The sequence below is a fragment of the Mastomys coucha genome, unplaced genomic scaffold (assembly GCF_008632895.1).
Source record: "Mastomys coucha isolate ucsf_1 unplaced genomic scaffold, UCSF_Mcou_1 pScaffold10, whole genome shotgun sequence".
In the NCBI taxonomy this organism is placed as follows: domain Eukaryota; kingdom Metazoa; phylum Chordata; class Mammalia; order Rodentia; family Muridae; genus Mastomys; species Mastomys coucha.
Window position 1 is genome coordinate 2,164,046 of NW_022196892.1, and position 27,953 is coordinate 2,191,998.

General features: G+C 35.5%; 2 protein-coding genes across 17 annotated transcripts in view; one reads left to right on the top strand and one right to left on the bottom strand.

The window, feature by feature from the left end:
• The window catches only part of Fhit (fragile histidine triad diadenosine triphosphatase), a 1,878,988-nt gene that overhangs the window by 338,426 nt on the left and 1,512,609 nt on the right, over window positions 1-27,953 (bottom strand). The window lies entirely within an intron of this gene.
• LOC116072985 (cytochrome P450 2C40-like) overlaps window positions 1-27,953 on the top strand; it is a 41,980-nt gene that overhangs the window by 7,401 nt on the left and 6,626 nt on the right. For both annotated transcript variants that reach the window (XM_031344623.1, XM_031344631.1), the window contains 3 exons: window positions 19,943-20,084; window positions 22,548-22,735; window positions 25,131-25,272. In XM_031344623.1, the coding sequence (XP_031200483.1) occupies window positions 19,943-20,084; window positions 22,548-22,735; window positions 25,131-25,272 (472 nt within the window). The remainder of the gene's footprint in view (window positions 1-19,942; window positions 20,085-22,547; window positions 22,736-25,130; window positions 25,273-27,953) is intronic.

Consider the following 27,953-nt stretch of genomic DNA (forward strand, 5'->3'; position numbering starts at 1 on the left):
AGTTAAAATTTTAAAACTTTTTTATTAATTAGTTTACTTTTATTACACTCCAATATGTTATTCCTCCCCATCATTGGATGTTACAAATCCTCGGGACTTCATTGGTTACTTCCTAAGTCAAATATGTCAGGTAAAGTGTTAATATGTAATTGTAAAATTAGCAACTTTGTCATGTATTGTAGATTTCATTAAATAATTACAGATTTACGAGTGATGTTTTAAATCGTTCAAGTCTCATTTTAAAAAACTATTTTTTTATTACATATGTGGGTGTGGCTGGGAAAAATTGTGTTAATTTGTTTTCTTTTAATGTTTTTTATTATTTATTTATTTTATATATTATTTTTTATTAGATATTTTCTTTACTTACGTTTCAAATGATATCTCCTTCTCTTGGATCCCTTCCAAAAACAAAATACAAAAACAAAAATACCTCCACTGTTCCCTTTCCCCTCCCCCTGCTAACTGCCCTACCCTCTCCTGCTTCCTGTCCCTAGCATTCCCCTACACTGGGGCATAGAACCTTCACAGGACCTTTCCATTGATGATTGACTAGGCCATCTTCAAGTACATATGCAGCTGGATCCACGAATCCTACCATGTGTATTCTTTGGATAGTGGTTTAGTTCCTGGGAGCTCTGAGGGTACTAGTTCATATTGTTCTTCCTACTAAGGGACTGCAAACCCTTCAGCTCCTTGGGTCCTTTCTCTAGCCCCTTCAATAGGGACTCTGTGCTCCGTCCAATGGATGGATGTGAGCCTCTACTTCTCATTAGTCAGGTATTGGCAGAGCCTCTCAGGAGACAGCTATATCATTCTCCTATCATCCAGCTCTTGCTGGCATCCACAATAGTGTCTGGGTTTGCTGGTTGAATATGGGAAGGATTCCCAGGTATGGCAGTCTGGATTGTCCTTCCTGTAGTCTAAGCTCCATACTTTGTCTCTGCAACTCCTCCCATGTGTATTTTGTTCCTCATTCTAAAAAGGTTCAAAGTATCCACACATTAGTCTTCCTTCTTCTTCAGTTTCTTGTGGTTTGTGGATGATATATTGGGTATACCAAGCTTCTGGGCTAATTACCTCTTATCACTGAGTGCATGCCGTGTTTGTTCTTTTGTGAATGGGTTATCTCACTCAGGATGATATTCTCTAGATACATCCATTTCCATAATTATTTCACAAATTGTTTTTAATTGTCAAGTAGTATTCCATTGTATGTAAGTACCACATTTTCTGTATCCATTCTTCTATTGAGGGACATCTGGGCTGTTTCCAGTTTCTGGCTGATATAAACAAGGCTGCTATGATCATAGTGGAGCATGTGTCTTTATTACATTTTGGAGCATCTTCTGAGTATATGAGTGGTATAGCTGGGTCCTCTGGTAGTACTATGTTCAATTTCCTGAGGAACTGCCATTCCTGAGGAACTGATAGTACCAGCTTTTAATCCCACCAGTAATGAAGGAGTGTTCCTCTTTCTTCACAACCTCTCCAGCATCTGCTGTCACCTGAATTTTTTGATCTTAGCCATTCTGACTGGTGAGAGGTAGAATATCAGGGTTGTTTTGATTTGCATTTCTCTGATGACTAAGGATGTTGAACACTTCTTTAAGTCCTTCTCAGCCATTTGGTATTCCTCAGTTAAGAATTCTTTGTTTATACCCCATTTTTAATAGGCTTATTTGGTTCTCAGGAGTCTAACTCTTTGAGTTCTTTGTATATATTCTATATTAAACCTCTATCAGATACAGGATTGGTAAAAATCTATTCTCAATCTGTTGGTTGCCATTTTGTCCTATTGATAGTGTCCTTTGCCTTACAGAACAAAGTTCTTGTCATAAATATCTTTTAATTACTTACTTAGAGTCACACCAAGATATATTATATTATTTGTGACTATTGTGAAGTATGTTGTTTCCCTGATTTCTTTCTCAGCCAGTTTATCCTATGTGCAGAGGAAGGCCACTTATTTGCTTGAGTTAATTTTATACCTAGCTTTGTTGCTGAAATTGTTTATCAGGTGTAAGAGTTCTGTGGTAGGATTTTGGGGTCACTTAAGTATACTATCATATCATCAGCAAATAATAATAATTTAACTTCTTCCTTTCTAATTTGTATCTCTTCGATCTCCTTTTGTTGTTTAATTGCTCTGTGTAGGACTTCAAGTTCAATATTGAATAAATAGGGAGATAGTGGGCAGTCTTATGTAGTCACTGATTTTAATGGGATTGCTACATTTTTTGTTCCATTTAGTTTGATGTTGGCTACTGGTTTGCTGCATATTGTTTTTTATTATATTTAGTTATAGGCCTTGCATTCTTCATCTTTTCAAGACTTTTATCATGAAGTGGTATTGGATTTTGTCAAATGATTTCTCTGTATCTAATGAGATGATCTTAAAGTTTTTTCTTAGAACTTGTTTATATAGTGAATTATGTTGATGGATTTCTGTATATTGAACCATCCCTGAATCCTTGAGATGAAGCCTCCTTGATCATGATCTTTTTGATGCATTCTTGGATTCAGTGTGCAATAATTTTATTGGGTATTTTTGATTCAATATTCATAAGGGAAATTTGTCTGAAGTTTTCTTTCTTTGTTAGGTCTTTGGGTGGTTTAGGTATCAGAGTAATTGTGGCTTCAATTGGATAAGATATTTTCTGTTTCTATTTTGTGGAATAGTTTGAGGAGTATTGATATTAGGTCTTATTTGAAGGTCTGATAAAATACTGCACTAAACCCATCTGGTCCTGGGCTCATTTTGGTTGGGAGAGTATTAATGACTGTTTCTATTTCTTTAGAGGATACAGAACTCTTTAGATTGTTTATCTGATCTTGATTTCACTTTGGTACCTGGTATCTGTCTAGAAAACTGTCCATTTCATCCAGGTTTTACTGTTTTGTTGAGTATAAATTTTTTAGTAGGATCTCATGAATTTTTGAATTTCCTCAGTTTCTGGTGTTATGTCTCCATCTTCATTTCTGATTTTGTTAATTAGGATACTGTCTCTGTGCCCTCTAGTTAGTCTGGCTAAGGGTTTATCTATTGTGTTGATTTTCTCACAGAACCAGCTCCTGGTTTGGTTGATTCTTTGTATAGTTCTTTTTGTTTCCATTTGGTTGTTTTCAGCCCTGAGTTTGATTATTTCCTGCCTTCAACTCCTCTTTTGTGAATTTGCTTCTTTTTGTTCTATAGCTTTCATATGTGCTGTCAAATTGCTGGTGTATACTCTCTCCAGTTTCTTTTTGGAGGCACTCCGAGTTATGAATTTTCCTCTTAGGATTGCTTTCATTGTGTGCCATAAGTTTGGGTATGTTGTAGCTTCATTTTTATTAAATTCTAGAAAATATTTAATTTCTATTTTTATTTCTTCCTTGACCAAGTTACCATTGAATGGAGTGTTGTTAAGTTTCCACGTATATGTGGGCTTCCTATTGTTTATGTTGTTCTTGATGAGCAGCCTTAGTCCATGGTAATCTGATAGGATGCAAGGAAAATTTATATCTTCTTGTTCAGTCATTAATTTATATCTTTTCTTCAGTCCTGTTTTGTGACCAATTATATTACCAATTTTGGAGAAGATACCATGAGGTGCTGAGAAGATGATATATTCTTTTGTTTTAGGATAAAATATTCTGTAGATATCTGTTGAATCCATTTGTTTCAAAACTTCTGTTAGTCTCACTGTGTCTTTGTTTTGTTTCTGGTTCCATGATAGATCCATTGCAGAGAGTGGGGTGTTGAAGTCTCTCAGTATTACTGTATATTGTGCAATGTGTGCTTTGAGCTTTAGTAAAGTTTTTTTATAAATGTAGGTGCCCTTGAATTTGGATCATAGAGTTTTAGAATTGATAGTTCATCTTAGTAGATCTTACCTTTGACACACATGAAGTGTCCCTCATTATCTTTTTTGATCACTTTATGTTGAAAGTCTATTTTATTCAATACTAGAATGACTACTCCAAGTTTTTTCTTGGCACCATTTGCTTTGAAAATTGTTTTCCAGCCTTTCATTCTGAGGTAGTGTCTGTCTTTGTCACTGAGATAGTTTTCCTGAATGCAACAAAATGTTAGATCCTGTTTACATACCCTCTCTGATAGTCTATGCCTTTTTTGGGGAAGTTGAGTCTGTTGTTATTAATATAAATTAAGGACTAGTCATTGTTGCTTCCTGTTATTTTTGTTGTTAGAGGTGGAATTCTGTTCATGTGTCTGTCTTCTTTTACTTTTGTTGGAAGATTATTTCCTGCTTTTTCTAGAATATAGTTTCTGTCCTTGGGTTGGAGTTTTCCATTTATTTTTCTTTGAAGGGCTGGATTTACTGAAAGATACTGTGTAAATTTTGTTTTGAAATGAATACCTTGGTTTCTCAATCAATGGCAATTGAGAGTTTTTCTGGGTATTGTAGCCTGGGCTGGCATTTGTGTTCTCTTAGGTTCTGAATGACATCAGCACAGGATCTTTCATAGTCTCTGGTGAGTAATCTGGTGTAATTCTGATAGGTCTGCATTTATATGTTACTCGACCTTTTTGCCTCAGTGCTTTTAATTTTCTTTCTTTGTTTTGTGTATTTGGTGTTTTGATTATTATGTGATGGGAGGAATTTCTTTTCTCATTCAAACTATTTGGAGTTCTGTAGGCTTCTTGTATGTTCATGGGCATCTCTATTTTTAGGCAAGGCAAGTTTTCTTCTATAATTTTGTTGAAAATATTTACTGGACTTTTAAGCTGGAAGTCTTCACACTCTTCTGTACCTCTTATCCTTAGGTTTGGTTTTCTCATTGTGTGCTGGATGTTTTAGGTTAGGAAATTTTTGCACTTTTTATTTCCTTTGCCTTTTTTTTGGATTTTTGAGACAAGGTTTTTTTGTATAGCCCTAGCTGTCCTGGAATTCAGTCTCTAGACCAGGCTGGCTTCGAACTCACAAGTGCTGGGATTAAAGGCATGAAACACCACTGTCCTAATTATGGGTCATGGTGTTGTACAACTTTTTTTTTTTTTGGTTTCTTTGACTTCTGTGTAAATGTTTTCTGTTGTATCTTCTGCACCTGAGATTCTCTCTTCTATCTCTTGTACTCTTTTGGTAATGCTTGTATCTATGTTTCTTGACTTCATTGCTAGGCTTTCTATCTCCAGAGTTGTCTCTTTTTGTGATTTCTTAATTGTTTCTATTTCCAGTTTTAGATCCTGGATGGTTTTGTTCAATTCCTTCACGTGTTTGGTTGTGCTTTCCTGTAATTCTTTAAGAGATTTTGTGTGTGTGTGTGTGTGTGTGTGTGTGTGTGTGTGTGTGTGTGTTTCCTTTTTAAGAGCTTCTACTTGTTTACTCATGTTCTCTTGTAATTCTTGTAGGGATTTTTGTGTTTCCTTTTTATGGGCTTGTAGCTGTTTACCTGTGCTCTCCTGTATTTCTTTCAGGGAGTTATTTATGTCCTTCTTAAATTCCTCTATCACCATCATGAGATTTTATTTTATATACAAATCTTAATTTTCTGATGTGTTGCAGTATCCTGGATTTGCTGTTTTGGGAGTACTGGGTTCTGATTCAGACAAGTAGTCTTGGTTTCTGTTGTTCAGATTGTTCCATTTGCCTTTTGCCATCTGTTAATCTCTGGTGTTAGATGTTCTTGCTGTCTCTGGCTTGCACTTGTTCCTCCTGTGGGTCTGTAAGCTTGTTTCAGTACCCCTGGGAGATCAGTACACCCATGGTAAGATTTGTGCACAGAGGGCTATGGATCAGCTATCCCTCCTGGGTACAGATGGAGGTAGAAAGGATCCTTTGCCAGCTACTCTGCTGCTTCTGCTGCCTGTATCTCCTGTCTGTTTATATTTTAGAAAATCACTGGAGAGAAATTGGCAATCTTGTCTGAGTCTTGGGGTTAGAGCACTCCCTAGAGGCAAGCTCTCCATTTGTGTGAGAGATGCACAGAGGGTTGTGGATCAGCTATCCCTCCCAGTTGTAGATGGACATAGAAAGGACCCAGTCACAGCTGCTCTGTCACTTCTGTGGCCTTTTTCTACTGGTTGGTCCCACCCTTTGCCCTATTTTTGAATTAAAAGCCAAAAAATCCCAATAATTAAAATAATCAAGCAGGATAGAATGATAAGGAAAGTGGCAGATAATATGAAAGAAATTACAACTTGGTTAAAAATCATAACTAGTTCTGTATTAAAATGAACATGTGGATCACTTTTATATCATATGTTGTTGGACAGTGGTTTGTTCAGGCAACTTAGGCTCTGTCAAGTAATAGGTCTAGAACCCTGGAGAACCAGTGGGCAGTTTCTGCCTCCAGGGAGTAGGAGTTCAGGTATAACTCCTGAGTCTTTGGTTCCTCTCTGTCACAACCTCTCACAGCTGCCCCTGCAGGAGATGTGTGCTCTATCATGAATCAGGAAGCCTCAGGCTCCCAACATTGTAGCTGGACCCCACCCCCAGCCACTCACCCCAGCCAGGCATGCCTCACCCCAAAGACAGATAGATAAGCATTATGCAATATAAGGGGTGGTTTGCTCCCTCCCCTCTCCCTTGCTCTTTGTCTTCTCTTGCTTCCTTGCTTTCCTCTCTTGCTCTATTGTTTTCTTCCTCTCCTTTCCCTCCCTCCCTCTGTCTCTGTCTGTCTGTCTGTCTGTCTGTCTGTCTCTGTCTCTGTCTTTCTCTCCTTCTTATCTCCTCTACTTCCTCTCCTTTCTTTCTCTCTACATGACTGACCTATTTTCTCTTTCCTATAATAAAATATCACATTTATACATTGCCTCCTTTTTGACCAATTCACCCCACCACAGGCCTCAGCAACATAGAGGCTAACCAGGGCTGCAACAGTGAGCTACCAGACCACACAATAAGTGTTTAAAAAGATAAGATCTTATTCGCAGCAATAGACTTTATAGAGGTTTTTTTTTTTAACTTTTTATTTTATATTTAATTTATTTTTAATTAATTTATTTTTTACACTCCATATTACACTCACCACCCTCTCCATACATCCTCCAACTTCTCGACATCCCCCACCTCCTCCTCACCCTCTGTCTCCACATGAGGGGACATGCCCCCCCCTCCTGACATCTAAACTCCTTGGGTCCTTCAGTCTTTTGAAGGTTAGGTACATCATATGTGAATGAAGACAGACTCAGCAGTCCTCTGCTGTATGTGTGTTGAGGGCCTCATATCAGCTAGTGTATGCTGTCTGGTTGGTGGTCCAGTTTTTGAGAGATCTTGGGGGTCCAGATTAATTGAGGCTGCTGGTTCTCCAACAGGATCTTCCTTCTCCTCAGCTTCTTTCATCCTTCCTTAATTCAACAACAGGTGTCAACGGCTTCTGTCCATTGGTTCAGTACAAACATCTGCATCTGACTTTTCAGCTGCTTGTTGGGTTGTTCAAAGGTCAGTCATGATAGGTCCTTTTTGTGGGTGCTCTATATCCTCAATAATAGTGTGAAGCCTTGTGGCCTCCCCTTGAGCTGGGCCCTATAAAAGTTTTTAAATGGATGATTGTGCTGTACTATTGGAAAGAGTAGATGGATGAAATTTTTTGATGAATTTGCTGTAGTGTTGTTAAAGATAGGTATCTATTTGATGTGCTGTCAGGATTAACTATTGGTATTGTGTAATTTAGGAAAAAGACAGTTTTCCACAATTTCTTTGACACTCTAATTTATAAAACAATTGATGTCATTTAGGTTTGCTGTTAGCAGTCAATTCTGGTGCAGTGTAACAGTTCCTCATTAATGAAGCTTATTAACACTATTTAAAAATCCAGCACTGTGTCTCCCTGGACTATGTTACTTGTTTTTCAAGACTGCTTGTCCAATCTGGATCCTTTAAACTTCTATATGAATTTTTAGATAGCACTTCAATTTCTGTAAGGATGTCAGTGAGAATTCATTCAGAGATTGACATTTTTATTTATGTTGATTTTTATTTACATTATTATTATTATTATTATTATTATTATTATTATTATTATTTTTATTATTGTTGTTGTTATTACTGTTAGCATCAGAACATCCAAAACCTGTGGCATCACATGGGTGTGTCTCACAGACCTGTTGTCAGGACAACAGCCACCATATTCCCAGAATCCATTGGGCTCATTTCCCACCTTTATCTGTGGCCACTACATCAGAACCCATATATATATATATATGTATATATATATATATACATACATATGGGGAACATATATATGTGTATATATACATATATATGTGTACATATATATATGTGTATATATATATATATATATATATATATATATATATGTGTGTGTGTGTGTGTGTGTGTGTGTATAGATGGGGAACATTCCTCCATCTATCTCTATCTTCAGCAATGGTGAGGCAGATTCTTTTTCCTCTGGGAGAAGAGATCCATGGTTTCTTGCCCTTGCTAATAACAAAAATGTTGGAAACCCAAGTGGCAAAGCTGTTGCCATTGGGCTTTGGATGCCCTGATACTAAAAATTACTACTACTATTACTAATCTTTTTTCACTCTCCAGTCATTATCCCCTTTCAGGTCTGCCCTCTGCCTGTTCCTTAACTCATACTTCCTTCTCTGCCTCACCCCCAACCCACCACCCCACTTGAACTTCCCACTCCTTGGGGCCTCAGGTCTCTTGAGGGCTTAGATGTATCTTCTCTCACTGAGGCCAGATCTGGAAGTCCCCTTTTGTATATGTGTCAGGGGCCTCAGATCAGCTAGTGTATACTGCATGGTTGATGGCTCAGTGTCTGAGAGATCTGGGGGATCCAGGTTAGTTGACCCTGTTGGTCTTCCTGTGGGGTCACCCACCTCCTCATCTTCTTCCAACATCTCCCTAATTCAACCACAGGGGTTCTCAACTTCAGGCTTTATCTGCCTCTATTTAGGTCAGCTGCTTGATGGGCCTCTAAGTGGGCAGACATGCTAGACTGCTGACTCTAAGTACACCATAGCATAAGTAATGATGTCAGGCCTTGTAGCACCACCTTGAGATGGAACCCAATTTGGGCCTGTCACCAGACTTCCTTTCCCTCATGCTCTTCTCCATTTTTGTATGTGCAATTCTTTTAGAAATCAACAAACCTGGGTCCAATATTTTGACTGTGGGAAGGCTACACCATCCCCCCACTTGTCCTGTGTTTCTACTGGAAGTGGACTCAAAAAGTTCCCACTTCCCACAATAGGGCCATTCATCTAAGATTCTGCACTTTGAGTCCATAGAATCTCTCACCTTCCATGTCATTGGTACATATTAGGGGATACCTTAACTCTTACGTCCTGAAGTTGCTGGCTCTCAGGGTTCCTGTCTTGTTTCCACCACAAAACATTACATGTTCCCCTTCTCTGCTTTGTGTTTTCTGCTCTCCCACCCAGGTCTCTTCCACCTTCTGCCCACTCAAAACCCCTGTGATTGTTTTCTTCTCTCTACCAAGTGGGACTGAGGTACCCTTACTTGGGCCCTTTGGCCTGTTAACCTTGAGTTGTGAGGATTTTTATCCTGGAGATTCTGTACTTTTTTGTCTAGTATCGACTTATTAGTGAGTACATGACATACATGTCCTTTAGGGTCTGAGTTACCTCACTCAAGAAGTTATTTTCTAGTTCCATACATTTGCCTTACAGAATCTTTCAAGTTTCATATGGTCCTTCATACCAATGCTTGATCTTAGGTTATAAGACATTGGAGTTATGTTTAGGAAATTTCCTCCTGTGTCAATGAGTTCAAGTATCTTTCGTACTTTCTTTTTTATTAGATTCAGTGAATCTGGTTTTATGTTGAGGTCTTTGATTCACTTGGACTTTAGATTTTCAAGGTGACAAATATGGGTATATTTTCATTTTTCTATATATAGACAGCCAGTTAGACCAGTACTATTTATTAAAGATGCATTTTTCCCATTGTTTATTTGGCTTCTTTGTCAAAGATCAAGTGTCTATAAGTGTGTGTTTTAATACCTGGGTCTTCAATTCTATTGCATTGACCAATGTCTCTGTTTCTGAGTGAATATCATGCAGTTTTTATCACTATTGCTCTGTAGTATAGCTTGAGGTCAGGGATGGTTATTCCTGCAGTAGTTAGCTTTTTGTTAAGTATTGTTTTCTTTATTCTTTTTTTGCCTTTCCAGATGAATTTGAGAATTGTTTTTTTACATCACTTTAAAGAAATGTGTTGGGATTTTGATAGTGGTTGTGTTGAATCTGTAGATTGTTTTTGGTAGAATGGCCATTTTTACTATGTTATTTCTTCCAATCCATGAGCATGAGAGATCTCTCCATATTTTGAGGTCTTCTTCAGTTTCTTTGTTGAGGTACATGATGTTATCATACAGATCTTTCACTTGTTTCCTTAGATTTACTGCAAATTATTTGTGTTTTATTGTAAAGGTGTTGTCTCTAATTTCTTTCTCCACCCATTTATCATTGGTATAGAGGAAAGCTACTGACTTATTTCAGTAAATTTTGTGTCCAGCCACTTTACTGAAGCTGTCTATCACCTGTAGATGTTCTCTACTGCAATTATTTGCATTACTTAAGTATACTATCGTTTCATCTGCAAGTAGTGATATCTTTACTTCTTTCTTTCCAATTGTTATCCTTTTGACCTATTTTTGTTGTCTACTTGCTCTGGCTACATCTTCAAATAGTATAATGATAGGCAGTGAGAGAGTGGGCAGCCTTGTCTAGACCCTGATTTTAGTGAAATTGTTGCATCTTTCTCTCCATTTAGTTTGATGTTGGCTGTTGGTTTGCTGTACATTACTTTTATTATGTTTAGGTATGGGAATTTAATTCATGATTTTTCCAAGACTTTTGTGGAATAGTTTGAACAGTATTGTTCTTAAGGATTCTGTGAAGTTCTGATAGAAGTCTGCACTAAACCTGTCTGCTCCTCTGTTCTTTTCAATTGATAAACTTTTAGTGACTGCTTCTATTTCTTTAGGGCTTATGGGAGTGTGTAGATAGTTTACTTGATTGTGATTAAATTTTATTCCTTTGTATCTGTCTAGAAAATTATCCATTTCATCAACATTTTCAGATTTGTAGAGTATAAGCTTTTGTAGTAGGACCTAATAAGTAGTTGAATTTCTTCAGTTTGCATTCTTATGTCTCCTTTTACATTTCTGATATTGTTAATTTAGATACAGTCTCTGTGCCTTCTTCTTAGTATGGCTAAAGGTTTATCTATCATGTTGAATTTCTCAAAGAACCAGTTCATGATTTTGTTAATTTTTTATACTTCTCTTATATTACTTGGCTGATTTCAGTCCTGCATTTGATTATTTCCTGCATTCTACTCATCTTGGGTGTATTTCCTTCTTTTTGTTCTCGAAACTTCAGATGTGCTGTTAGCTGCTAGTTTATGCTCTCTCTAATTTCTTTATGGAGGCACTCAGAGCTACAGTTTTCCTCTTATCACTTCTTTTCTTGTATCCCATAAGCTTTGGTATGCTGTGCCTTCATTTTCATTAAATTCTAAAAATTCTTTAATTCTTTTTTTATTTCTTCTCTGACCAAGTTATCTCTAAGTAGAAGTTCATTCATCTTTCACATGTGCATGGGTTTTCTGTTGTTTTTGTTGTTATTGAAGACCAATCTTAGTCCATGGTGATCTGGTAATGTGCATGGCATTATTTCAATCTTCTAGAATTGGTTGTGGCTCATGGTGTGTCCAATTATATGGTCAGTTTTGGAAAAGGTACCGTGAAGTGCTAAGAAGAACTTATATTCTTTTGTTTTAGTGTGAAACGTTCTATTTTTGTATCTTTTTTTTTACATCTTTTGATTGAAAGTCAATTTTATTTGATATTAGATATGTACTATTCCATTGTGTAAAAGTTCTACAGTTTCTGTGTCCATTCCTCTGTTGAGGCTCATCTGGGTTGTTTCCAGCTCATGAATACTCTAAAGAACTCTGGTATGAACATAGTGGAACATGTGTTCTTTTATATGTTCAATCATTTTTTTGGTATATTCCCAAGTGTGTTATAGTTGGGTCTTCAGGTATAACTATTTTCAATTTTCTGTGGAACAGCCAGTATGATTTTGAGAGTGGTTGTAGCAGCGTGCAATCCTACCAGCAATGGAGGAGTATTGCTCTTTCTCCACATCTACTCTAGCATTTGCTTTCATCTCAGTTTTTGATTTTAGACAGTCTGAATGGTTTGTTTCCAGCTCATGAATACTATAAAGAATACTGGTATGAACATAGTGGAACATGTGTTCTTTTATATGTTCAATCATTTTTTGGTATATTCCCAAGTGTGTTATAGTTGGGTCTTCAGGTAAAACTATTTTCAATTTTCTGTGGAACAGCCAGTATGATTTTGAGAATGGTTGTAGCAGCTTGCAATCCCACCAGCAATGTAGGAGTATTGCTCTTTCTCCACATCTTCTCTAGCATTTGCTTTCATCTCAGTTTTCGATTTTAGACAGTCTGAATGGTACAAGGTATAATCTCAGGATTGCTTTGATTTGCATTTCTCTGATGACTTAGGGTGTTGAATATTTCTTTAAGTGCTTCTCAATCAATTGAGGTTCCTCAGTTGAGAATTGTTTTGCTCTGTATCCCATTTTTAATAGAATTATTTAGTTCTCTGGAGTGTAACATGTTGAGTTATTTGTATATTTTGTATGTTAGTCCTCTATTGGATGTAGGGTTGGTAAAGATTTGTTCCCAATGTGTGGATTGCTTTTTTTTCCTATTGACAGTGTCTTTCACCTTACAAAAGCTTTTCAATTTTATGAAGTCCCATTTGTCAATTCTTGATCTCACAGCACAAGCCATTGGAGTTCTGTTCAGGAAATTTTCTCCTGTACAAATGTGTTCAAGGTTCTTTCCCACTTTCTCTTCTATTTGATTCAGCATATCTGGTTTATGTGGAGGTCCCTGATCTACCTGGACCAAGCTTTGTACAAGGAGATAAGAACTGGTCTATATGCATTCTTCTACATGCTGACCACCAGTTGAATCAGCACCATTTGCTAAAAATGATGTCTTTAGCCATTGGATGGTTTTGGGTCCTTTGTCAATGATTAAGTAACGAAAAGTGTTTGGGTTCATTTCTGGGTCTTCAATTCTATTTCATTGATCTGTCTGTCTGTGTACCAATACCATTTTGTTTTTATCAGTATTGTTCTGTAGTTTGTCTTGATGTCAAGTATGGTGATTACCTCAGAACTTCTTTCATTGTTGAGAATGTTTTATATATATATATATGTTTTGGGATTTTTGTTGTTTCAGATAAATTTGAGAATTGTTCTTTCTCTCTGTGTGAAGAATCAAGGTGGAATTTTGATGGGGATTGCACTGAATCTGTAGATGGCTTTTATTAAGATGGCCATTTTTACTATGTTAGTCCTGTAGATCCATGAGAGTGGGAGTTCTTTCCCTCTTCTCAGGTCTTCTTCCATTTCTTTGTCAAAGAATTGAAGTTTTTGTCAAACAGATCTTTCATTGCTTGGTTTGAGTCACAGCAAGATATATCATAGTATTTGTGACTATTGTAAAGTGTGTCTTTTCTGTAATTTCTTTCTAAGTCTGTTTATCCTTTGAGTAGAAGAAAGCTACTCATTTGTTTGAGTTAATTTTGTATCCAGCCTCTCTGCTGAAGTTGTTTATCAGCTGTAGGAGTTCTCTTGAGGAATTTTAGGGTCACTTAAGTATACTATTATATCATCTTCAAATAGTGAAATCTTGACATCCTCCTTTCTAATTTGTATCCATTTGGTCTCCGTTGGATCTCTAATTGCTCTGGCTAGAACTTCAAGTAATACATTGAATAGATAGAGGGAAATTGGACAGCCTTGTCTTTCCTTGATTTTAGTGGAATTGATTTAAGTTTCTCTCCTTTTGTTTTTGTATATTGTCTTGCTGCATATTGCTTTTATATTTAGGTATTGACATTGAATTCCTATTCTGTTTCTTTTAGCATGAAGGTGTGTTGATTTTGTTTTCCTCAATGGCCTTTTCTGCTTCTAATGAGATGATCAAGTGCTTTTTTCCCCTTTGAGTTTGTTTATAAGGTAGACTTTATTGATGGACTTTTACATATTGCACCATCCAGGCATACCAAGGATGATGCTTAATTGATTATGGTAAATGATTATTTTGATGTGTTCTTTGATTCATTTTACAGAAATTCTATTGAGTTTTTTTTTTTGCATCAGTATTCATGAAGGAAATTGGACTGAAGTTCTCTTTCTCTGTTGGGTCTTTGTGTTGTTTGGGCATCAGTGTAACTGTGGCTTAAAAAAAGTATTGGGTATTGTTCCTTCTTTTTGTATTTATGAAATATTTTGAGATGTGTTTGTATTTGGTCTTCTTTGAATGTCTGATAGAATTCTGCACTAAAACTCTCCTGTGTTTTTCTGTTAACTTTTGTGGTTTTTATAGGGGAATTGTGTCCATTGATATTGAAAGACATTAAGGACAGATGATTATTAATTCTTAGTATGTTTGTTCTTATAAGTGACTTATGTAAGTGATCCTCTCACATTGTTTTTGTTGTGACATGATTAATATCTTGCTTTTATTTTGGTATAGGTACCCTCTTTGTTTTGGATTTTTCCTTCTAGAATCCTTGTAGATTTCATTTGTAGATAGATATTGTTTAAATTTTGTTTGTCCTAGAATATTTTGGTTTCTACATTGATGTTAATTGACAGTTTTTCTGGGTATAGTATTCTTGGATGGCATTCATGTTCTTTTAGGGTATGTGTGATCTCTGTCCAGGTTCTCCTGGATTTTATTTTCTCTGTTGATAGGTCTGCTTTATATTGTTCTTTGCCTTTATCTCTTGCAGCTTTTAATACTTTGTTTTTGTTCTTTGCATTTTTTGTTTTGATTAGTATGAAACAGAGAATTTTTTTTTGTCCAGTCTATTTGGTGTACTATAGGCTTCTTTAATATTTATATCTATAGCATTCTTTACATTGTGGAAGTGTTCTATGATTTTGTTGAACATATGCTTGGGTCCTTTGAACTGTGATTCTTAAATGTCATCTATTCCTACTATACTTAGATTTGGACTTTTCATGTGTCCTAGGTTTCCTGGATCTTTTGGCTTAGGAGTATTATATGATTTGTGTTTTAATTTACTCGTTTTTCAATGTCTTCTAAAGTAATTTCTATGAGTGATATTCTCTCTTCTATCTCTTGTATTCTGTTGGTGATGCTTACATCTGTAGTTCCTGACCTCTTTACTAGGTTTTCCACATCTAGGGCTGCATCCATTTTTGTTTTTTTAATTGTTTTTACTTTCACTTTTAGGTCTTGGAAACCTTTGTTTAATTCCATCACCTGTTTGATTTTGTTTTCCTTTTTTTTTTTTTTAGGGATTTATTTGTTTCCTCTTTTAGAGCTTCTACCTCTTTATATATGTTTTCCTGTATTTCTTTCAGTGAGTTATTTATATCTTCTTTAAAGGACTTTATTATCTTCATGATATAGGATTTTAGGTCAGCTTCCTGATTTTTAAGTGTTTGCAGTATCCAGGGTTTGACGTGGTGGGAGAAGTGGGTTCAGATGACTGTAAAGTGTGTTGGCTTCTGATACTTATGATCTTGTGATTAACTTTCACCATCTTGTTATTCCTGGTGTTAGCTGGTCTGGATATCTCTGTCTAGAGGTTGCCTTCTGTGTAAATTTATTTACTGCGGGTCTCCTATGCAGGGAGACCTATGGTTCTGGCTGTAGCAGACATCCTGTGAGTTCTTCAGACTGTGGCATCTTCAGTGGGGCATGTATGCCAATGTTGCCTGGGCTGCAGTGACTCTTGTGGGCATCCTTTAGATTGTGGTGTCTTCAATGGGCATATATGCTCATGATCTGTTTTTCTGGCTGCTGCAAATCTCCTGGGATTCCTTCAGACTGATAGGTCTTCAAAAGAACAGTTCAATTGTTGCCTTTTTTGTACCTCTGCTTTGGGAGACCTTAAGACTATGTTGTCTGTTGTCCTTTGTGCAGCAGAACTCCTGGGAGGCTTTCAGACTGTTGAGTTTATTGCCCTGTATGCAATGGAACTCCTAGGAGGATTCAGGCTGTGGTGTTTATTGTCCTCCATGCAGTGGAATTCCTGGGAAGCCTTGAGGCACTGATTCCTTCAGAGGAGTAGGCAAGGTGGTGTTCTGCTCTGGCAGAAGATGCAGGCCAGAAGGGAAGTGGAATTCAGGGGGTCAGGGGTGGGGGAGTGATGAGTTTCGAGTTGACTTGGACCAATAAAGATTCCCACCTGCTGAAGCTGTTTGGGACCATCCCTTACCCACTGCCCTGTGTGCAGTAGAACTCCTGGGAAGCCTTCAGACTGTGGTGTATTCAGAGATGTAGACAAACTGGTAATTTAGATGTAGCGATTGTCCCTAAGTTTCCAACTTCTTTCTGTACTGTCTTTTTTAAATACAACAAACTTCATTTTACAAACAAGGGAACTACAATGCACTTATACATCATCATTCATGTATCTTTGCATTATTTCTTTTTTTATTAGATTTTTTCTTTTTTTATATTTCAAATGTTCTCCCCTTTCCTGGTTTCCCTTCTGAAAAAACCTATTTCCTCCCTCTCCCCCTGTTCACGAACCCTTCCTCTCCCACTTCCTGTCCCTGGCATTGTCATATACTGGGGCATAGAACCTTCACAGGACTAAGGGACTCTCCTCCCATTGATGACTGACTAGTCCATTCTCTGTTACACAAATAGCTGGAGCCATGAGTCCCACCATCTATACTCTTTGTTTGGTTGGCTAGTCCCTGGTAGCTCTGGGAGTACTCGTTACTTCATATTGTTTTTCTTCTTATTGGGCTGAAAACCACTTCAGCTCATTGTGTCCTTTCTCTAGCTATTTCATTGGGGACCATATGCTCCTTAGAGTTCTCTGAGCTATTTATCTATGAATATCTATACAGAAATTTCTTGATGCTATGTTTTCCTCGTCTGTATTCACATCCCCAGTAATGAGGTTTCTCATTCAAAGTATAATTTCATATTTGGTTTTGCTAAAAGACTTAAAATTTTCAAAAGATAATATATATCTTAATAGATCCATTGCTTTTTATTTCTAAATTCTTATACCATGTATAAGGCAGTTTTGCTTACATATAATTCTGCATAATCTGGAGATCAAAACTCTTTACATGTTGATAGAAGTCTTATATGTCTGTAATGAAATTGACTTGATCATTGTGGATGATTATATAAAAGTGATCTTGTATATAGTTTTCAAGTATCCTACACACAATTATTTTTAAACTTTGTTAATCATTTTGAACAAGTGAATAACACTTTATTTTATAAATTATCAGGAGTCATTTTGGAGAAGATAAAAATTACCATGTAATATTCCTGAGATGATTCTACCATAGACTGTAAATCTATGATGGTTTTGTTTCTTTAGGCTAGGGCAAGAAAATTTTATTTGAGGAAAGATTTTTTTATATTAATTTGCTTTTCATATATATAGGTATAAAAATGTTAAAAGAATCATATGGAAAGTGTCTCAATGAATATTCTCTAGATCAAAAAAAAAAGGAATAACCATGTTATTTATCCTAGAAATATTATAAAAGTCTGGGGATGATTACATTGAAAAGGCATAGGGGGGTAAATGCATTCAGAGTACATTTTATTGAGAGTAACATCGTTGGGTACAAGGTTATTACAGGAGCAGGAAGAGAGAGCAAGTTTAGGACATATGTGAGCAGGAAATTCATTTTATTATTATTATTATTATTATTATTATTATTATTATTATTATTATTATTATTATTATTAGATGTCTTATTTATTTACATTTCAAATGTTATCCCTTTTCCCACTTTCCACTCTGGAAAACCCCTATCCTATCTGTCCTCCCCCTGCTTCTATGAGGGTGCTTCCACACATATCCACCCACTCCTGCCTCCCTGTCAATTCCTTACACTGAGTCATCGAACCTTCATAAGACCAAGGGCCTCTCCTCCCTATGATGCCCACAAGAAAAGTATCCTCAGCTACATATGCAGCTGGAGCCATGGGTTGCTCCATGGATACTCTTTGGTTGGTGGTTTAGTCCTTGGGAGCTTTGGGAGGTCTATTTGTTTTATATTGTTCTCTATATGGGGTTGCAAAACCCTTCAGCTTCTTCAGTCCTTTCTCAAACTCCTGATTTGGGTACCCCGTGCTCAGTCCAATGCTTAGCTATGAACATCTGCCTCTGTATTTATCAGACTGTGACAGAGCCTCTCAGGAGACAGCTATATCAGGCTCCAGTGAGCAAGCACTTCTTGGCATTTGCAATAGTATCTGGGTTAGGTTTCTGTATATGTGATGAATACACAGGTGGATCAGTCTCTTGATGGCTGCCCACTCTCTGCCTACCTATTCAATATAGTACTAGAAGTCTCAGCCTGAGTAATTCGACAAGAAATGGAGGTCAAATGGATACGAATTGGAAAATAAGAAGTCAAGTTATTACTATTTGTAGATGATATGATAGTATACTTAAGTGACCATCAAAGTTCTACTAGAGAACTCCTAAACCTGAAAAACAACTGTAGCAAAGTGGCTGGATATTAAATTAACAAAAACAAATCGGTAGCCTACTTCTACTCAAAATGATGTGTTCACAGACAGGAACCTCATATTGCTTTCCTCTGAGAGTCTCTGCCAGCACCTGACTAAGACCAATGCAAATGCTCACAGTCAACAATTGGACCATAATGTACCTGTACCTGGGGACCATAATGGAAAAGTCAGGGGAAGAGCCCTAGGAGATGAATGGGATTGCAAACCCATTGGAACAACAACAGTATAAATTACCAGGACCCCTCAGATATTTCCAGGACTACATAATCAACCAATGTGTATATAACAACTGGTCCATGGGTTCCACTACATCTGTACCTGAGGACTGCCTCATCTGGCACCAGTGGGAGAGGAGGGACTTGGTCTTGTTGGAAACTTGATTCCCTAAGGAAGGGAGATGCCAGAGCTCTGAGGTGTGAGTAAGTGAATGGATTGAGGAGCACCCATGTAGGAACAAAGTAGAGGGGAATGGGATGAAGAATTTGTGGATGGGAAATGAGAAAGGGGAATAATATTTAAAATGTAAATGAATAAATTGATTAATAAAAAATGATTCATTGTATCTGGCTTTATGTTGAAGACGTTGATCCATATTGACTTGAGCTTTGGACCAAGTGATAAATATGGATCTACACACATCCTTTTACATACAGACCTCCAGTTAGACCAGCACTATTTATTGAAGATGTATTCAAGCCATAAATGCAAAATTTATGGTTACAAAGACAACTATGAAGCTGCATTCCAAAGGGAGATGAGTGTCTTTGTCTTCTTGGTATCAATACAGAGAATTCTAGTGCTTTTGCTAGGTGTTGATTATAAAATATTAGATGCACTAAAGGCCATCTAGAGATCATGATGATATCATGGTGACAGAAAATAATTATATTTTATTTCTGCTCCTGCCTCAAAACTTAAAGCTATAACCTTGTTGATGACCTTGTAGCACATCATCTTTGCACCTTTGTCACCTGCATCTGTCTCCTTATTGGCTTTATCTTATTCAGGTCACAAATGTGTCATGTTCTGTCTTCACAACTTAGTATCTTTTTTTTTTTTACATATAAGTTATCAACTCTTCCATATTATATAGATAATATTGATAATTGACTTTCATGTAGAGTGGAACCTGAATGTACTGACTGTGAACCATACCTTATCTTGGTAGGAATGATTGATCACCTCATTTATAAAATTTGAACTTTGTGGAGAGTCTGCAGCTATTGTTAGTCCATGAAAGACTTTGAGAACAAGTTAAAGCAAATCCTTCACAAAGCAGCTAGCTTAATGCTTCAACTTTCTTATTTGTACTTAATCAAATTGTGCTTCCTAATAAATAAGTATGTAGTTGATTGTGAAATGGTAATATTTATCAGATAATTGTATTAAACCATTCTTAGGAAAATGGCAATCAGCAGACTATCTACAATCTCGATCATCTGGTATCACTGGTAACTGATCTGTTTTTTGGTGGGACCGAGTCCTCAAGTTTAACAATGCAATTTGCTCTACTGCTCTTGATGAAGCACCCACACATCACAGGTAAGCACAGCATTCCTGGAAGTTTCAAGGAAGATGCAGATTGTGCCCTACATGTTGTTATTCAACATATCAGTATGTAACTTTCTGTTCCATTGGCTTTAATGAGAATGATGACTTATTGAAATGAAGAGAGCTTAACTGTTGAAACAGACATCAATTCTAGTGCTTTGAGGTCTCTTGCAGGTGATCTGTGGTAAGCACTGAGGCTATGTTAGCCTGTGATTGCATAATTTTTCTTCCTGAAATTCAGGCCTTCATAGCAGATGAATATTTTCAGTTGCTTTCTTTATTGTGATAAATCTAATTCTGGGATAGAATAAAGAAAACTCAGTTAATTAAAGTATAAAATAAAGTCCAGTATTTAATGTGATGTCCTGGGAAATTGTTTATTCTATGAAGCATTTTAAATTTTTGGTTTCATTATAATTGTATTACCTTTGATTTTATGGTTATAATGTTAAATTTATAGACTAGAGAATTTTGTCATCTTCCATAAAAGTTCCGATGAACAAGATTTTTGTAAATATACAAAAAGTTTCATTTTACAAATAACATCATTTTACAATTTTATTTTTTCATAGAGCCTGGTATTCTACAGTAATGAAATACACCTTCCATCCTGTTTCAATATCCACTGAAATGACAATAGCATAATTATGAGACATAATTAGTTCATTTAGGCTAGTAAATGAAGACAACAGTAAAGAACAGAATCCTTCATAATATAAGAATTACACAATTGTCATGGGGCAGGTGGAAGATCCTGGAAAATGATGGGAGAACATATGCTTGCTATAGAGTAGGTAAAGCATACTGTGCCTCTCTAGTGTCTGTAATGGTCCCCCTTTGTATCTAACAATTTTACATAGAAAACCAGGTTGGGAACCATAGGATGCTCTTCCCACTACTCCTTTAATTACTGCACACTTCTGGCGAGAGTTTCCAACACATAAAACATATAATTACTTAAAAAACCAGAAGTACATGTGTAAAAGAACATTGAATTGTTGACATGGAAAGAATAATGTAGAGGATGAAAATAGAAAACTGGCAATGATGTATAGAGAGTGTCAGAGCTCTTTTCTCCTCCCTTACATGAGTATGAACAGCTGAACCTATAACCCAGACTAAAATCCACTATAAACATCTCTATGTTTTGCATAGAAATTCTTTCCAAGTATTCATCAGAAATAACAATATAAAGACCATAATGTAAAGAGTGGAATGAAAGCACAAGGATGTTCTGGTTTACTCCCAATCCATCCTTAAAATCGTGACTACACCAGAATTCTCTGAAGCAGCTGGCGATTACTTAATGCGTTGAAAAGCAAAAAATGTAAAAAAAGATCTTCAACTTTAACTTTTCCTCCCTAATTTGCTTTCTTTATAAAACACTGTAAGAGATTTTCCATTCAATTGTCTAAAGTAATTTTCCACAAAGAAATTTACTCCAGACACCTTTACAGCCTATGAGTGGAAACTTTCAGACAGTGTTCTGGGTACTATAATTTGAAAGCCCCAGATTTGATATTTTACCTGGAAGATGCTGCAGGAATGAACAGAGCAAAATGGAAACCACAGATATAATATGTCTTCTCATGTGTTCATTAAGTGCACATTTATTCTAAGAGTTGAAACATCCAGTGGAATATATGGATGTATGTGAAATCATGAATGAGTAAATTAAAAAGTAAGATAAACAGCATGCATTAATCAGAAAGTATATAAGTAATGTATATAAACTTATATTTGAGATATGGAATCATATTTATATATCTGCAATGTTTTCCACAATTTGTCTATATTACCAAATATCATAATTTAAGAATGATGAATGTGTGGGCATTCACATGTATATGGTATATATGTGCATTTATTATCTACATGTAAATATGCATTTAAAATAGGATATAGGTATAAATGTTATGTTCTTTTCTGCTACCAATATCTGAAAACATATACTACATGATTGAGTACACAAAACAGTTACTGTTTGGAAAGTAAATATATTGCTAAGTAGTGGTTGGTGTTGAACCAGAACACTAATACTTTAAAATAAGACAGGTAGAATAAAATTGTACAAAGATCTTTAGATATATAATTTTAAAATTAGTACTACATATATTCACCACTTTAATAGCTTATTTCTGATATCATCTATTAATGTCAAGGTTGTCAAATTAATTGTGCTGTTTTATTGTTACCAATATTTACTTTATCTCATTATTTGATACCATGAATGAAAAACAATTACCATAATAATGAATCATATTAGCTATGTGATAGGATGATGGTATAAACATATCTTAGAATAATTCTATTTATCTAAGTTCACTTCTAAACATGAAATGTATGTTCAAAATGCTTCTGGACCACTTTCCTCATGGCCTAGATAGGTGAGCATTAATGGGAGATACAGACTACATTTTTCCTGTTCCAATATTTGTCATTACTTGTATCCAGCTAAAGTCCAGGAAGAGATTGACCATGTGATTGGGAGACACCGCAGCCCCTGTATGCAGGACAGGATCCATATGCCTTACACAAATGCCATGGTGCATGAGGTCCAGAGATATGCTGACATTGCTCCAAATAGTTTGGTGCATGAAGTGATCTGTGACACTAAGTTCAGAAACTACTTCATTCCCAAGGTAAGCTTGTTTTGCTCTGTCACACTTCTGTGCTCTTGATGTTCTCTGTTTCAGTGTGGTTCCATTCCTCCCTATTACACTGTATTTCCCATTACTTATGCTGGTTCATAATTGGGAAAGCAGAAATAATCAGGCAGGTACATGGTAGTAGCATTTTGACATTTTCTTTTTCTTCCAAAGTGTATTTGAATAAAGATTGGTTATTTACATTCTCATATATATTTTCCAACATGAGTTGAATTCAAACAATAGTTTTTGGAATTTTTATTATTGAGAGGAAAATATACAAGTACTTAGAGGTTGTCTATATGCTTAATACTTCAACTTATGAAAAAGTCTATATCATAGTTTGACTGATGTTTGGTTTATTTTAGTCAATTAATTTCCTTACAGCTTTTGAGTTTAACTGAATAATGAATACACTTTTTTTTATTATTTCTTAAACATGGAATATAGAAATGAATTATTATGTGATTTTTATTTTAACTAATATCATGTAATTTACTAGTTAATAATGTCTTCTTTGAAAATATGTTCAGAATTCAAGGTGGCCTCTGTTTAACATTTTTATCTATACTTATGTTTTCATATATATTTACATTATTACCACTTAAGTTATTATTGATCCATTATATTATTATTGATGAATTTTAGAAATCATTAATTTGAACTGCTATTAATTTCTAAATTTGTGAAAATAAAATGTGTATAGAAGTAATTCAGAACAGTTGGAATATGTATCCAATTAAACAATAGAAAGGACTGAAAAAACTCAAAATATAAACTATACTATTAATTCATGATTAATCTAGATAAATCATGAGTTTGACATAAATTTTATGAGGTGAAGAAGAGTGAATGAATAGGAACAACTGATATATAGGCATATTCATGTCATTTATGATCACTATAACTCTTACATTTCTTTGTCAATTTCAGTCTTTAGATGATTTGGAAAACTGCTTTATTAGATTAAGTTGTAGCCAAAGGATAAAATCAATTAACATATAATAATGAATCATATTAGCTATATGGTAGAATGATAGTTTAAATCTATATTAGAATAATTCTATGTAACTATGTTTCTGGAAAAATCAGCACCTAGATATACAACCACACTAAACCTGGAAAACAGCACCTATATATATAATCACACCAAATCCAGGTAACTAGATGCCAGGATGAGAACAAAATCAATAGCCAAAGCATTATTTCAACATTAGAGATCAGCTAGGCTAATGCAGAAATCTCAGAATACACTAACACAGTTAAAGCACAAGAAAAAGACTTAACTATCAACATTATGAGCAAGACAGAGAACCTTAAAATTGTGAGTAAATTCCTTAAATAAGTCGAGGAAAAGACAAACAAAAAGTTGGAGGAAATAAAAAACCCCTTAGCAAAGGACAAGAATAATATCTTCAAACAAAAATAAAAACAAACAAATAAGAAAACAACTGATGTAATTGCAAATATAGTAATGATGTAAACACACAAAAAAAAAACCCTGAAAATGGAAAATCTAGCTATGTAAACAGGAGTTACAGGCACAAGCATCACCAACAGGAAGGAAGAATGAACTTCAGGCATTGGCAATTCAATAGAAAAAATATATAATCAGTCAAAGAAAAGGTTAAATATAAAGAATATAAAATTCCTGAAGCAAAACAACCTGGAAATCAGCAGTAGTATGAAAAGACTAAATTTAATTGACCAAACAATAATAAGAATATGAGAAGAAATTAGTGTAAAGATCTCACAAAATATTTTCAACTAAATCACAGAAGGAAAGACATCAAAAGGGAAGAGATTCAGTGGCCTTGGATGATAACCAGACAGATCTAGTGGCTATGCAGGAGCCTATCCCTGTTATAAGCCTGCAAGCAATACCTGCTGGTAAATGGGACTGGACTAAGGGATGACTTCAGTTAAAATATATAGAAGAAAGGACTCAGATTGCTAGCCACTCTACCAACTATTACCAAAAGAAGGTAGAACAATGGTACACACAAGAAGGGAGAACTATACTCCCCAGAAAGCAAGCAAAAGACTTACTAGTCCAAATTCACAAATGGACTCATCTAGGGGATTGAAAGCTTGTCCAAGCAGTTAAAAGACCTAAAATATAAACATATACCTCAGGTTCTGGGCTAGAAAGATAGTAGAACAGTGTAATGTAATGTTTATGCAGCCAAGAGTAAACAGGACAAAAGACCTGGGGGAGAACAGCCTGGAGTTTATTGGTAGGTCAATTTTACAGGACGCTTCCCTGCTCTGTTCATGATTTGTCTGTATCCCTACTATTCTTTGTACTTCCTCTGTGAAAGAGAGGTGAACAATGTTTAGCACTCTGATATAGTTGTACATTGCTTTCTCTCTTGTGTGTTGTTTCCAGGGAACAGCAGTAATAACATCACTGTCATCAGTGTTGCATGACAGTAAGGAATTCCCCAATCCAGAGATGTTTGACCCTGGCCACTTTCTAGATGGCAATGGAAACTTTAAGAAAAGTGACTACTTCATGCCTTTCTCAGCAGGTAACAAAAACTCATTCCCAGGTCTCCAGTGACATGAAGATCTGTGGAGACTTATACATTGGCTCCCAATTGCTTGTTGACTTGCAATTTGTGCATGGTCAGCAGCATTACTCCCAGTGTCCATGCACTGCCCTTAATAATGATGACACATTATCCTTGATAGAATCAAATAATAAGGATTCACTGTGTTCATGTTTTCTTAGCCATCCTACTTTTTATCCATTAGCAATTTTCCTTTATTTATGTCTCAGGAATGCAATAAACATTATTCTAGAGAATAAATGTCACTTAGCCTTTGATCAATCACCATTAAGATAAAGACTAAACCACTATTTGAATGTATGTCTTTGTTGTATCACTCTCCTCCAGGCTCAGCTATACTTAAAATATTAAAAAGTTAAAATATAAAAAAAATAAAAATACCAAAATAAAAATACCAAAACCCTTCCAACAGGCATAAAGTCCATGTAGAAGTAGATTAGCAAACAGGCTGATATAGCTGGACTTGTGGTTGGATAGAATTACACATCACTCAAGAAGAGTGCTGTTTGGGAGAATTCTCCACAATTTTTTCTCTCCAATACATAAAATATAAAATGCAAAGTGAATCAACATAATTTTTTATTTTATTTTTTTATTAGATATTTTCTTTATTTACATGTAAATTTCTCCTTTCCCAGTTTCCCCTCTAACAAATAAACAAACAGAAGAGCAGAACAAATAAACAGAAAACAGATAAAAGAATAATATTTTTATATCTTGTTTTTTTAAAAATTCATACATATATACAACTCTTTTGACCAACACCACCCCAGTATTTCAACACAACCATCACATGTCCATAACATATGATTAACACATTTTTCAAACTTTGTAAACCTTTTTAAAACTACGGAGTGAACTATGTCCTGCTATATGTTTATTTGTTTAGTGAGAACCTCTGGAGAATAAGTAACACGCATAAGGCTTAATTGTTAAATAAAATTGTCTTTCCATCTCTTAGTAGCCTGCAGCTGCCCATAACTCTGAGTTAGAACTGAGGCTTTGTGAGGTAATTCCTAGTCACTGCTGCAACTTTGGCTGTTTTTTAATATTCTTACAAAGGAAATAAAGGGCTTGATAGATGGCTCAGCAATTAAGTGAACATACAGCTCTTGCCATAAACCTGAGTTGAATGAATAGCACCTATCTTGGGTGCTAAGAAACACTTGTATTTCCTCTTCCAGGAGACCTTCAGAAGTCTTTTGAACTTCATAAAGAGCTAACTTTGACAATCACTTGCCCACACATGCAAATGTAGTACACATTTATTTATATAAAAGAAGATAATGGACACAGATAAACAATAATTTCTAGGTCCAGATGTAAGAAAATTCCAAGTCCCCATGAGATTGTGGCAACCCTGTGATTGTGGCAGAATACACTGCTGGGATCATGGGCTTCCCTACTGCTCCAGCCATGAGGATACTTTTTATGAATATCACATCTCTTTACCAAAAGTGTTGATATGGCTTCATCCTCATCCATCAAGTGATTTTGATAACAACCTTATAACTTGACTCATTCAGCCTGTTTTCTTTTGTGTTAATACCATCCTGATTTTATTACTATATCTCTGTAGTACAATTTGAATTCACTCATAGTTATATCCATGTTTAATTTTTACCATTCAGGATTGTTTCAGCTATCATGGCTTTTTGTGTTTCTTTTATATAAAGCTCAAAATTTTTCATTGTGATAGAATTTTATCTGTAGATTGCTTTTGATAGGGTAATCATTTTTTTACTTATTAATTCTGCTGAGCTGTGAACATTGGGGATTTTCTTCAATTTATTTCTTCACTCTTAAATTTTTGTCTTTAGGTCTTTTACTTGCTTGTTCCGAGTAACCTTAAGATGGTTTCTGTTGTTAAAGTTGTGAGAGGTATTGTCGCTCTGATTTCAATCTCTGTACAATTGTCATTTGTATATAGAAAGCCTGTTGAATTTTGTCCGTTAATCTTGTATACCAGTACTTTTCTTAAAGAGATATCAGTTGTTGATGTTATCTCGTAGAGATTTTGGGGGTTTGTAGATACTATCTTATCATCTGTAATTGGGAATATTTTGAAATATTCCTTTCGTACTTGTATTGGCTTGATCTCCTTAAATTATCTCATTACTCAAGCATAGACTCAAATACTATATTGAATAAATATGGAAATAATACTGGACATTCTATCCATGTTCCTGATTTTAGTAAAAATACTTTATATCTTTCTGTTTAGGTTGATTTGTGCTGTGTCTTTGCTCTAAGATAAGTTTTATGATGTTGAGTAAACTTCCTTCTATTTCTAATCTCTCCAGGACTTTTCTCATGAAGGAATGCAGTGTTTAAGCAAATGCCTCTTTTAATGAGATATTCGTGGTGTTTTTATCATTTAGTATGCTTATATTGTGGATCACATTGGTTTATATATGTAAAACCATCCGTTCATCTCTGGGATGAAGACTCCTTGAAAGACTTTTTGAGTATTCTAGCATTTTGTTAGCGAGTATTTGTAGTAAGAATTGTCGCATCTATGATTGCAATAAGATTTAATTTGTAATTCTATTTTATATTTGGATTCAGGTGGTTTAGGAACCTGGGTAATTATGAACTCATAATATGAATTAGGCAGTTCCTTTCGTTTCTATTTTGAA